The sequence below is a fragment of the Aethalodelphis obliquidens genome, unplaced genomic scaffold (assembly GCF_003676395.1).
Source record: "Aethalodelphis obliquidens isolate GAN/ISIS:26980383/991018 unplaced genomic scaffold, ASM367639v1 scaffold19, whole genome shotgun sequence".
Taxonomy (NCBI): Eukaryota; Metazoa; Chordata; class Mammalia; order Artiodactyla; family Delphinidae; genus Aethalodelphis; species Aethalodelphis obliquidens.
The window spans coordinates 5,296,381-5,308,886 of NW_020837963.1; the positions used below are offsets into that span (position 1 = coordinate 5,296,381).

At 49.8% G+C, this 12,506-nt stretch overlaps 1 protein-coding gene across 7 annotated transcripts in view; it reads left to right on the forward strand.

Annotated features, from left to right (window-relative positions):
* The window catches only part of CTIF (cap binding complex dependent translation initiation factor), a 303,742-nt gene that overhangs the window by 263,464 nt on the left and 27,772 nt on the right, over positions 1 to 12,506 (forward strand). For all 7 annotated transcript variants that reach the window (XM_027118461.1, XM_027118460.1, XM_027118465.1 and 4 more), the window contains one exon: positions 2,684 to 2,839. In XM_027118461.1, coding sequence (XP_026974262.1) covers positions 2,684 to 2,839 — 156 coding nt within the window. The remainder of the gene's footprint in view (positions 1 to 2,683; positions 2,840 to 12,506) is intronic.

Genomic DNA, 12,506 nt, shown 5'->3' on the forward strand with positions numbered 1-12,506 from the left:
TTGCATTGCCCTGAGACTTTTCCTTCCCAGAGGGCTTTGCCTGAGAACACTGTGCCTCTGAGGACTCAGGGGACCACTTCACCTCTTCTGCCCTGAATCTGCAATGACTAGAATAAGAGCAGTACTGACGGGAGCTGCCGTAGTGCACAGGCACGGGGGCTTGTTAACAGTTACAGGCTCATTGCCCACGAGCCAGCGGCAGGCAGAGGGAGGGCTCAAGCTCGAGCTCCCTCCCCATCTCACCCTTGTCTTACGGGTAGGGGCCAAGAGTCTTTGGACACCCAGAACTTCTCAACGACAGCATTTTAGTCAATGGTAAGGCGTCTGCAGTGAACTGTAATCTTCCTTCTCGGTGTTGGGGGGCTTATGTCCACTCTCATGGGTATTTTTATGGGAGACAGAGAAAGGGCGTCTCAGGCACTGATACAGGGGCACCATTTTTTTTTTTTTTTTTTTTGCGGTATGCGGGCCTCTCACTGGTGTGGCCTCTTCAGTTGCGGAGCACAGGCTCCGGACGTGCAGGCTCAGCGGCCATGGCTCACGGGCGCAGCTGCTCCGCGGCATGTGGGATCTTCCCGGACCGGGGCACGAACCCGCGTCCCCCGCATCGGCAGGCGGGCTCTCAACCACTGCGCCACCAGGGAAGCCCCAGAGGCACCATTTTAACAACCGTGCTGGCACTCTATAAAGGTCTAGAGTTGTTCTCAACCATGGTTGCACATTGGAGTCACCTGGGGAGCTTTGAAAATATACCAGTGTCTTGGCCTCACCCTGGCCAATGACACAAACCTCTCTGGGTGGAGTCCAAGCATCAGTAGCTTCAGAGTTCCTCCAGGTGACTCCAGTGAGCAACCAGGGCTGAGAACGTTTGGCTCAGAGCAGAGAGCAATGGAAGGGCTTAGGTTCTCATTCAAGTTCTTGAACTGGTGACCTTGGTCAAGTCTTTTCAGCTCTTGTACCTCAGTTCCCCCATTCTAAAATGGGAATGGTAATGCCTGCCCCTGCTCTGACCATATAAAGATATAGTAGGATAAACAGAAGTTAATAAGGATAGAACTACCCAAAGTTTCATGACTTCAAGGCCCACAGTACAGCACCCTCTGCAGGGTCTGGGGCAGCAGGAAAAGTAATTCATCCTCCTCCCGGGACCATTGGGCCACCCCACGGTGGCCACCCCTTCTCACAATGATGGAAGCAGCACAGGAGAGTAAGCGTAAATACTTAAGGCCTCTTAAGGACCAAGATCAGAACTGGCCAAAGCAAGTCACAAGGTCAAACCCAAAGACCAGGGGAAAGGTGGAAGAAACTTCTGAACACAACCTAATCTACCACAGATTCTAATCTTTCAGTCGCCAGAGAGTTCAGGTTTTTATTTCATTCTGTCTGGACCTTTGCAGTGGCCTCCTTTCTGGTCTCCACACCTATGCCATATTAACCTTCAAAAGAACACAGGTGGGCTTCCCTGGTGGCACAGTGGTTGAGAGTCCGCCTGCTGATGCAGGGGACGCAGGTTCGTGCCCCAGTCCGGGAAGATCCCACATGCCACGGAGCAGCTGGGCCCGTGAGCCATGGCCACTGAGCCTGCGCGTCCAGAGCCTGTGCTCCACAACGGGAGAGGCCACAACAGTGAGAGGCCCGCGTACCGCAAAAAAAAAAAAAAAAAAGAGCACAGGTATGACCAAGGCATTTCAATGACCCCCCAAAACCTTCCCTACCAACCATCACATGGAACCTGACTCCTTGGCTGGTTTCAATTATCCACACTCTAGCCCCAACCTCCTTTCCCAGCCCTGACCCCATTTTCCTCTCTACCCACCTACAATGGGGACAGGTTGGCTAAGACCTCCCTGGTTCCCAAACTTCCATGTTACCTTCCTGGTGCCTCACCTGTGGTCATTGCTCCACCTGAAATTCCCCCAGGTTCTCAGGTCAGAATCCTAGCTCTTCCAAGATGCCAATTTCCAGTTGAAAGGAATAACTCCTACCTCTGAGTTCTCCAAAGTTCCTTTACCTGGAACCCTCCAATGGCTTTTAGTTCATTCATAACTGAATGAACTAAAATGAATGAACATGTCTTATCTTACCTCCTAGAGCAGTGCCTGGCACACAGTGGGGCAATGGTATTTTTAAGGAGGATGAATGAATGCGTGAATGAATGCCTCTAGTTTTCCTTCTATGCTCTGGGCTACTTGCTGGCAGGGGTCGTAGCTGTGTCTCTAGCCCAGTGCTGGGGCCAAGATGGGCCTCAGATGCCCATTGCTGGGTGTGTGGTTACCCTTCACTGCTGTGGGGACATGATTTGGAGGTTAGCAAAGGAGATAGTTTAGCCCCAGGGAGTTGAATGGAGGAGGTGATGACTGGGAAAGGTGTCATCTACCCCTTTACCTCATTCCCTCCACCTCAGTATCTGGGTCAGTGAGGCAAGTCTGTAGCGCCCCCCAATCTGGGGACACTGAAGAAGAGGTGCTATGGCTAAAGGTCAAAGTGGTCTTTCTGCCCACAAGTGAGTCTTCAGCATTCATGCTCCAGCCACAGGTCACCCATCGCCCTTCTCATGGAAATCATGGGGTTTACCAGTTGCCCAGGCCTAGCCCTTAGCCAGTAGGCAGAGCGGCAGACTGGGGTGGTGCCCGGGCCCCTCCCAGCTCCTGTGCAGCTGACATGGTCTCTTGTGCCTCCGCAGAAGGACTTCACAGTGCGGGAGGAGCTGCAGCAGCAGGACGTGGAGCGCTGGCTGGGCTTCATCACCTTCCTGTGCGAGGTCTTCGGCACCATGCGCAGCAGCACGGGCGAGCCCTTCCGCGTGCTCGTCTGCCCCATCTACACCTGTCTCAGGGAGGTAAGTCTCTGCCGGCCCTGCCCGAGAGGGTGGGCGCTGCCCTGTCTGCTAACGATGCGCATCTCCATCTCTGATGCGCCAGGAATGCCACAAGGCTTGTACCACTTAAAGTGATCAATCATTTGGTTAAGAGAAACGGAACTCCCCGGTGCTTTTGTTTACTCTACCCAGGTTTTTATTTATTGAGTTTACGTAAAAGGAAATAATCCCCCAAAGGAAAGTATTATGAACTCAGACTGCAGTCATTCATACTCTAGAACACTGCCTACAGAAGGGAGATCTACAGAAAATATTGAGTGAATAGATCTTTGGACTGGATTGGTTTACCATTGAATTATTTATTTTAAAAAATATTTGCTTCTAAATTTCCTCTGATAAAGAAATAAATAAGGATAATAAAGAAACTTTTAAGAAGCCAGAAGTCAGTGGGGTGATGGCCCTACCAGGTATCATAACCCACTTTGGAGGGTCACCCTTGGCAGCTCTCAAGGGGTAGAATTGAAGGGCAAATGTGGAAGCTATTGGTGTGTCCAGTGAGAGGCTGGTGGCCCAAAACCCAGTCATGAGAGTGAGGAGGGGGAGGACCAGTTGCATTCCAGTTATATCTTTGAGTTAGAACCAACAGGACTTGCTGATGAGATACAGAGAAGGGAGGAAGTGACGTAGGGTCCTCATCTACCACCCTGCTAGCACCATTTCCTGGGACGGGGAAGCTGGAAGAGAAACAAGTAGAGTGTGGATGAAAACCAAGAGTTTGGGTGGCCTGTTGGCCATCCCTGGGGACACAGGCTTCAGCGTTGTGTGAAGTGTCGACCTGTACCTGGTGCTGGGGACTGGATGGGGTCACCCAGGGGTGGGGGGCGGGGGGGGTGTGAGATGGAGGAGGGGAACTGGACAAGGAGTGGCCGGGAGGCTGGAAACAAGCCAGGAGGGCACAGTCATCACAGCCCTTGTCCAGTGGGACCAGCCCACACCTCACAGGTGTTGGTCCCCTCTCACCCTCAGCAGCTGATCCCAAGATGCTGATCCCAAGAGGAACAGCCTCTGGGGAATCAGTGGGACCAGGACAGAGAAGAGGCCTGGGTTTGGCAACAAGGAGGGGCCCCACGGTGTCAGTGGAGTGAGAACAGAAGCTACGTTTGCCTCGTTGGGGAGTCGGTGGAGGTGGGGGCGTGAGTGTGGACACCTTTTTGGAGAAGTGCTTCTGTGAAAGGCCGCAGGGAAAGACAACTTGTCAGCTAAAGGGGAGGTATGCGGTCAAGAGACACTTTTGTGTTTCTGAAAGAAAGATAATAGAGCAGTTTAAGGGAAAGGAGGGGGCATCTGTAAATGTTTTTGAAGCATCCATTTATAGGAAAACAACACATTCATTCCAGACTGCGTGGATCTGCATGAAAGCAGAGCACACAGGCCTCTCCTGGGTGCTCGGTGGCCCTGTCAGCCTCTACCACTCCATGTAGCCAGAGATGTTTCTTGACAAATGTACTTGAATTCAGACTTGTTTCTCAGATTCAGACAATGACCTCTTCCAACTTGAGTTCACTCTCAAAGTGTCCTCAGCTCAGAAAGAAGTACCAAGATGGGCCATGGCTATGCTTTTTGCCTCCCTTTGGGATGCTTTGAAGGTAGCCCTCTTGGAGTCCTCTCATCCTTGCCTGAGCTGCCCTGCACCCCTGACCACCCACCTGAAGGCAGGGAGCAGCATTGTTCTAGGGCGGTGACCTGGATTGCCCCAACATGTTCCCTCTGCGTGATCTGGGCACCTCCTGGTGTTGCTGTCACCTGCTCCCCCAAGCAGGAAGCAGGGCTACAGCCGAGCCCTGGCCCTGGCTGCTGGGACGCTTCTGACAACACCTGAGGTAGTGCGAACCTTCTGGTGTGAGATCCGGCAAGTGCCGGGAGGTCTGCACAGACCAGGAATCAGGAGCCTCCCCTGACGCACACTTGTTCGTTGCATTAAACTCACACAGACCCCGCCAGGCCCACCGTAAACTTGAAGGGTAAATAAATGATCAGTGGTTTTCACTATTTTGTAAAAGAGGAAACCACCGCCCCGTGTTCCAAACTATCTGCTTGAGGCCACATGGGGAGACCCCTGAATTCTTAGAGTCAGCTGCTGCCTCCTGTACCTTATGACACATACACACATACCCAGGCCTGACCCACGTCCCAAAGCAGGTTGAGCCAGCTCTAGGACGTTTCTAGAAGCCAAAATCACTGCTGCTGCCTTTCTCTGTGCTGGACAAGTTTAGGCTCTTCCCCCGGGGCCATGCAGATGGCTGACCCCAAATGTACAGGGCCCGCCCTGCCCTGAGGTCATCGCAGCTTCCTGAACCATCCCCAGGCCAGCATCTCTGGCTGCCCACTAGACACGTCCCAAGTCAAGCCTCGAGCCTTCCAACAGGTTGTGCCAGCGGTGCCCCAAACCCTCCTGCTCACTCCCTGTCTTCACGTGGCCCAGACCCAGCCTTCCTGCCCCACTGTGGCCAGACAGCAGCCCCAGGACTCCCCAGCTGCCCTTTCTCAGTGTCATGGGACACCCACTCCACCCTCTGCTTCGGCACCGCCCCCTAAGGCTTCCCCTGCTCCCCTTTCCTTGATGCCCCCGAGTCAAACACAAACCCACGGGCCATCTTGGTGCGAAGAGTTTCGTTTGCAACAAACCTAAGGGAAAGATACAAAATCCTCAGTCTCGGGGTCTTCATGCTTACGGAGGCCGCCTTCAGTGGATGAGGGGCTTACCCAGATTGAGTGTGTGCTTAGCCCCTGAGCCCCTTCAGGCTGGAGGACAGGCAGCTCTCTGAGAGATGCCCTGCCCTAGAGCGAGGCCCCTGGGCATTTCCTTCCACACTCTGACCTAGTTGAATTAACCCTCTCTCAGTCACTCAAGCTTGAAATCCTGGACTCCATCCTTGGAGTCTCTCTCTTTCTGGCCCTAAAACACCTCCTTCCGGGCCCAGCTCAAGCCACCTCTTCTGGAACCTCCCCTGTCCCCACCCCCAGCCGAGTGTACCAGGAGCTCCCTCCTGAGCGAGGCAGTGCACTCCATCCTTATAGCTCCAATCCTTTTTACATCACCTTAGAGGATTTTTTAGTATAGATAACAGTACAGTGGAAGGCATTGTCCAAAGCACTTAATGCATTCTCTTGTCTTTTAACTCGGGCAACACCCTGAAGATTATCATCCCCATTTTCCAGAGAACAGAGAGATCAGACAGCTTGCTCATAGCCACACAGTTAGCGGGCTGCAGAGTCAGCATCGGAATCCAGACGTGACTGCCCGAGTCCCTGCTCCTAAACACCCTGCTTCACTGCCTTACAAGCAGAGCAGGAGCTGCTCTTATTCTATTCTCGTCCATACCCAGCGCCTACTCTGTGTTGGAAGCCAAATAGATCTTTGTGGGATTGATCCTGTTTTTGCCATAAAGATCATGTGCCAATCAGAGATCCCTCTTCGAGGGATGGAGAAGAATAATCTTCAACAAGCTCTTTAACTGTTTAAGAGCAAATCGTTTCTGCCAAGATGGTTTTCCAAGTGAGTGAGGAGTAGTACGGGTGACCAGAAGCCGCGTGAGTCTCCTCGCCCTACTGTTTACAGCTCATGTTTGCCTCATGAGCTCTTTTGAATTTTTTTTAATGTTTTCAAATGTTTATTGTGGTCAGAACACTTAACATGAGATCTACTCTCATAACGGCTTTTTAAGTATACAGTACAGTATCGTTATCTGTAGGCACAGTATAGTACAGCAGATTTCTAGAATTTTTTCATCTGACGTAACTGAAATTTTATACCTGGTGATTAGCAACCCCCCACTTCCTCCTCCCCGCAGCCTCGGGCAACTCCTATCCTATTCTTTGTTTCTATGAATTTGACTATTTTAGCCCTCATAGAAATGGAAACATGCAGCATTTGTCCTTCTGTGACTGCTTATTTCCCTTGGCACAATGTCTTCCAGACTCAACCATGTTGTCTCATTTGCGAATTTCCTCCTTTTTTTAAGGCTGAGTAGTATTCCATTGTGTATAGATCACATTTTAAAATCTATTCATCTCTTGGTGGACATTTAGATTATTTCCACATCTTGGCTGCTGTGAATAGTGTTGCAATGAACATGGAAGTGCTAATATCTCTTCCAGATCTTGATTTCAGTACTTCTAGAGAAATACCCAGGAGTGGGATTGCTGGAGGATATACTGTAGAAGTTCTATTTTTAATTTTTTGAGGAACCTTCCTACTGTTTTCCATTGAAGCTGTACCATTGTGTATTCCCATCAACAATGTACAAGAGTTCTAATTTCTCAACACGTTTTAATATTTTGTAGTTACGTATGTGTGTATATATATATATATATATGTATATAAAATAGCCTTCCTAACAGGTGTGGGGTGGTTTTGATATGCATTTCCTTGATGATTAGTGACCTTGAGCATCTTTTCATATGCCTGTTGGCCATTTGTATGTCTTCTTTGGAAAAATGTCTATTCAAATCCTTAGCCCATTTTTAAAAATCTGGTTACTAGTTTCTTTTGCTTTGGGGCTGTAAGAGTTCCTTACATTTTTCTGAAAATTAACCCCTTATCAGATGTATGGTTTACAAATATTTTCTCCCATTCTGTAGGATGCCTTTTCACTCTCTCGTTAACTTTGCTGTAAGAAGCCTTGTAGTTTGAGGTAGTCCCACTTGTCTGTTTTTGCTTTTGTGCTTTTGGTGTCATATCCATGAAATCACTGCCAAGACCAATGTCATGAGACTTTTCCCCTATGTTTTCTTCAAGGAGTTATAGTTTCAGGAGTTATGTTTATAAATCTTTAATCCACTTTTTAGTTTATTTTTGTGTAAGGTATAAGCTAAGAATCCAGTTTCATTCTTTGGCATGTGAATATCCAGTTTTCCCAACAGCATTTGTTGAAGAGACCATGCTTTCCCCATTGTGCTTTCCTGGCACCTTTGTTTCTATCCACTCCCTCTCAGTTGACCATACATGCATGGATTTATTTCTGGGCTCTCAACTCTGTACCATTAGTCTATATGTTTGTTTTAATTACTGTAGCTTTGTAATATATTTTCTTTTTTATATAAATTTATTTATTTTATTTATTTTTGGCTGCATTGGGTCTTCATTGCTCCATGCAGGCTTTCTCTAGTTGCGACGAGCGGGGGCTACTCTTCGTCATGGTGTGGTGGCTTCTCTTGTTGCGGAGCACAGGCTCTAGGCATGTGGGCTTCAGTAATTGTGGCTCACAGGCTCTAGAGCGCAGGCTCAGTAGTTGTGGCACACGGGCTTAGTTGCTCTGCGGCATGTGGGATCTCCCCCGACCAGGGATTGAACCCTTGTCCCCTGCATTGGCAGGCAGATTCTTAACCACTGTGCCACTAGGAAAGTCCCTGTAATATATTTTCAAATCAGGCTGTATAATGCCTCCTGATTTGTTCTTTTTCAAATTGTTTCAAGATTGCTTTGGCTATTTGGAGTCTTTCGTGGTTCCGTATGAGTTTTAGATTTTTTTTTTTCTATTTCTGTGAAAAATAACACTGGAATTTTGATTAGAGATTGCACTGAATCTGTAGGTCACTTTGAGTAGTATTGACATTTTAAATATATTAGTCTTCTAATCCAAGATCAGGAACAAGACAAAGAATGCCCAGTCTCATCACTCTTATTCAACATAGTACTGGAAGTCGCAGCCAGAGCAATTAGGCAAGAAAAAGAAATAAAAAGATATCCAAATCAGGAAGGAAGAAGTGAAATTGTCTGTTTGCAGATGACACGATCTTGTATATAGAAAACACTAAAGACTCCACACACAAAAAACTGTCAGGACTAAAAAATGAATTCAGTAAATTTGCAGGATAAAGATCAACATACAAAAGAATCAATTGCATTTCTATATGCTAATAACAAACTGTCCAAAAAAGGAAATTAGGAAAATGATCTCATTTACAACAGCATCAGAAAGAATGAAATACTTAGGCATAAACTTAACCAAGCAAGTGAAAGACTTGTACGTTGAAAACTACAAAATACTGGTGCAAGAAATTAAAGACACAAACAAATGCTAAGACGTCCCTCAAGCTGTTTTTAATAGCATTCTAAGAACCCCTTCATCCTGCTGAGGTCCTCAGCCAAACTGTGACTGCAAGGGTTCCACACACAGGAGGGCTGTAATCAGTGTCTGTGGCCTGAGCTAAGGGTTCTATCATCTCCCGTCTCACCTGGAACTGACCTGGCAGGTTTGGGGTCTGGCTCACCCAGTGCCATCCCTCACCCCCTTTTTCCTGACCCTACAAGGCTCTCTGCCACCTCTGTAACCCAGTGGTGATGTACCTAGACTCCTCCAGGCTATCAGTGAATAGTTCTTTCTGGGCCCCTTACTTCAAGAGCTTTGTTGAAAATTCCTCTGCAGGGGATACTGGGGTGAATTTTAACCCCTCACATTTGTTTCCTCTGAGCCGACTTTCCCCGTGCACCGTGGGCGTTTCTATCCACTCCCTCTCATCCTTCCTCCCTCCCCCAAACATCCCACCTTTCCTCTCTGCATTCCCATCCTCCTGCCCTCTTCTGAGTCCGGCAACCATAGCCAGAGGTCAGAGTGGAGGAAGGGAGGGGGTGCCTCTGTCAGGAATCTCTCCTCCCTCTGCACCCCTCTGTGACCCCCACCAACCTCTCCCTCTGGTTGGCTCCCTTGCTCTCCTTCCCCCAGGCACCAGAAACCCCGTCTGCCCCTCCCTGCCCTTCCTCTGAGGGGTGTCTCTGAGCCACAATTCCCCCCGGGATGCAACTGGCGGGGCTCCTGGAGGAGACTGGCAGGCCCGCTGGCTGCGGAGGAGAACACAGAGGGCAACGAGTCAGGCTTCTCCGGAAATGAAATTGCTCCGTGCAACAATGGGAGAGCCGCTTTTCTAACATTTTGCGTGAGCGTGCATTCAATTGCTCACATTGTGTGGCTCCAGGGGGAAATCTGACCTCGGAAAAGGCTGAGATGAAGTGGGTGTGGGTGGAGATCCTCCACTCTTTCACAGGGCTGAGAGAGTCAAGCAGAACATTCGTCAGAGGTAACTTCCAGTGGGACCATTCCTCCCTTCCCGAGAAGAGCAGGAGATGGGGCTGTGTCTAGCCACCCAGCTGGGGCCAAGGCAGGGCCCCCTGGGGCTGGAAGAGACCAAGGTCGGCTGTGCCCAGGGTGGTGATGGACCCTAACGGGAAGCAGAGACTCAAAATTATCCTCCATGCAGCCCAGGACTCTCAGTTGCATCCCTGGCAGGTGTGGGGAGCACCTGCCCCCTCCCTGCCCCCTCTAATCTTTGGGAAGCGTTTACAAAATCACAAATTCTCAGACCAATTAAATCAAACTTTCTGGGGATGGGTTTTGGGGAGGCACAGGAGTGGGGGGAGATTTAAGCTTCCCATATAACTCCAATGTGCAGAAACACGAGTAGCCGCATCCTAGGTGCGTTTTGTGAGGCCACTGATGAGCAGAGGGCACGTGGAAAGGTACCACTGGAAGAGCCAGAGAGACCAGAGTTTGAATCCCAGCTCTGCCACTTACTAGCTGTGGGGCTTTAATCTAATTCTTCATCTTTCTGAACCTCAATATTTTCTCTTTGTGTGGGAATAATGGGAATAATTCATTCTGCGTGTTTGTTTTAAGGCTTAAAATAAGTGAGATGGGGCTTCCCTGGTGGCGCAGTGGTTGAGAGTCCGCCTGCCGATGCAGGGGACACGGGTTCGTGCCCTGGTCCGGGAAGATCCCACATGCCGCGGAGCGGCTGGGCCCGTGAGCCATGGCCGCTGAGCCTGCGCGTCCGGAGCCTGTGCTCCGCAACGGGAGAGGCCACAGCAGTGAGAGGCCCGCGTACTGCAAAAAAAAAAAAAAAGTGAGATGTTCACATGAAGCAAGTAGTGTGTGACAGCCCCTCGGTGAGCTGACATATGAATTGCTGTTGAAAGCAAACCGTATTCCAGGCGTTACTCGAGAGAAGTATCGCATCACAGGAGCCCCAGAAAGGAAGATCCATTCTCCTAACTGGGCACCAAAGCCCCCCACGATCGCAACCCCTGTTCCTGGAGAACCTCTCCTGAGTCCTACAGCTGCAGCCACCCTGTTCCTGTTGTGTTTCCACAGAAGGTCTCTTACTTTCCTCCTGCCTCGAGCGTGATCTTCCTCCTCCTTCTGCCTGACTCTAGCCCACCTTCAAGACCAGGTTCACTTCCCACCGCGTCCCCACCCCGGGCCAATTTACTCTTCCTGCAGCATTCTGCAGAACTCGCATCCACACCGGCCTGCCAACACCCGCTCTCTGGACATGGCCTTTACCAGCGGTTGGATGAATGCCTGGTGACTTCTTCTTGATTGCTTTAAAATCATTTCCACCTTCCATTGGTACCTGAGGATAGGCTGTGTGTCATCTATCATGTAACCCTGACTGCATTTTGTTCAGGACTCTGTGTCCATTCAGTAAGCAGTGACTTGGTTTGAGACAAAGCTAGTTTCTTACTGAACTGCAAAGTTTCCTGATTGTACTAGAAGGAAGGAGTACAAGTTGTGATCCTCTCCGAAAAGGCTTACAATCCACTTGGCTACCACATCCCCAGAAATCAAGCACCTGTGAACATTTATGATGGGTTGTACAATATAGAGGTGGAGGGAGTTTAGGAGTGTGGGCAGCTGCTGGGGGCAAAGGGGAAGGGGGACTACAGCTTAAAGGGAAGTGGGCTTCAGACAGGTATTGGCAGGGAAGGAGAAAGGCCCCCAGGAGGAAAACTCTGAGCGGAGGGCGGGTAGCCAGAATGAAGCATGGCCCATCTGTGTGGTGTGGTAAAGGGACGGCCTGATGGGTGGGTCATGGGCCGGCACTGGCTCCCAGCAGAGGAATTCTGGTGGACACAAGGTGATACTAAGAACCTCTCTCTGAGAGTGTTTTAAGCTGGAGAGCAACACCATGGAAAGCATAAAGGAGAGTTTGTTTATTCATTCAACAAACACTGAGAAAAATGCTATTTCTTTACTGAACTGAAAAGTCTCCCAGACACTTTTCCTGCTAGAAATGTGCTGAGACAAAGTCAAATAAATCTGGGGCACTCCTTGGCCAGAGAGGCCCACAGATAACTCAGTGCATGGTGGAAAGTACAGGGCTCAAAATAAGGTGAGAGTGGGAAGCGGGAGTGTGGGTGCCCAGAAGGCAGATGAGACAAGATCTGCCTGGCAAGGGCATCTTAGCCGAGAACCCTCTGACTAGAACCTTCAAGCAAGCAGGCTAAGAAGCAGGAAGGGAAGGGCTGGAACAAAGCTTGAAAATTCAGGAGAGCCTTCCTCCATGAACAGTTTATTCCAGCCCTAGTCTTAGGCACAGACCCCGCTTGGAATGTTCCTCTGAGATTGCAGCTTTCCCAGGGCAGGTACACAGCCCCTGGGCACTGGTTTAGCGGCAGAGTTCCTGCAGGTCCAGCAGCTGCTGCTATGAATACCCAGCTTAAGCAACCATTCCTGTAACCTCTGCAGAAATAACTCCCCACAGTTTTTTGTCCCCTCCAGAGCTGCCGTCCCCCTCTTCCACCCAGCAGCCAAGTCACTCTGTGGTGTGATGCCGCTGACCTACTCAGACACCCCCCGCCAAAACACACACACACACACACACACACACACACACACACACACACACACAC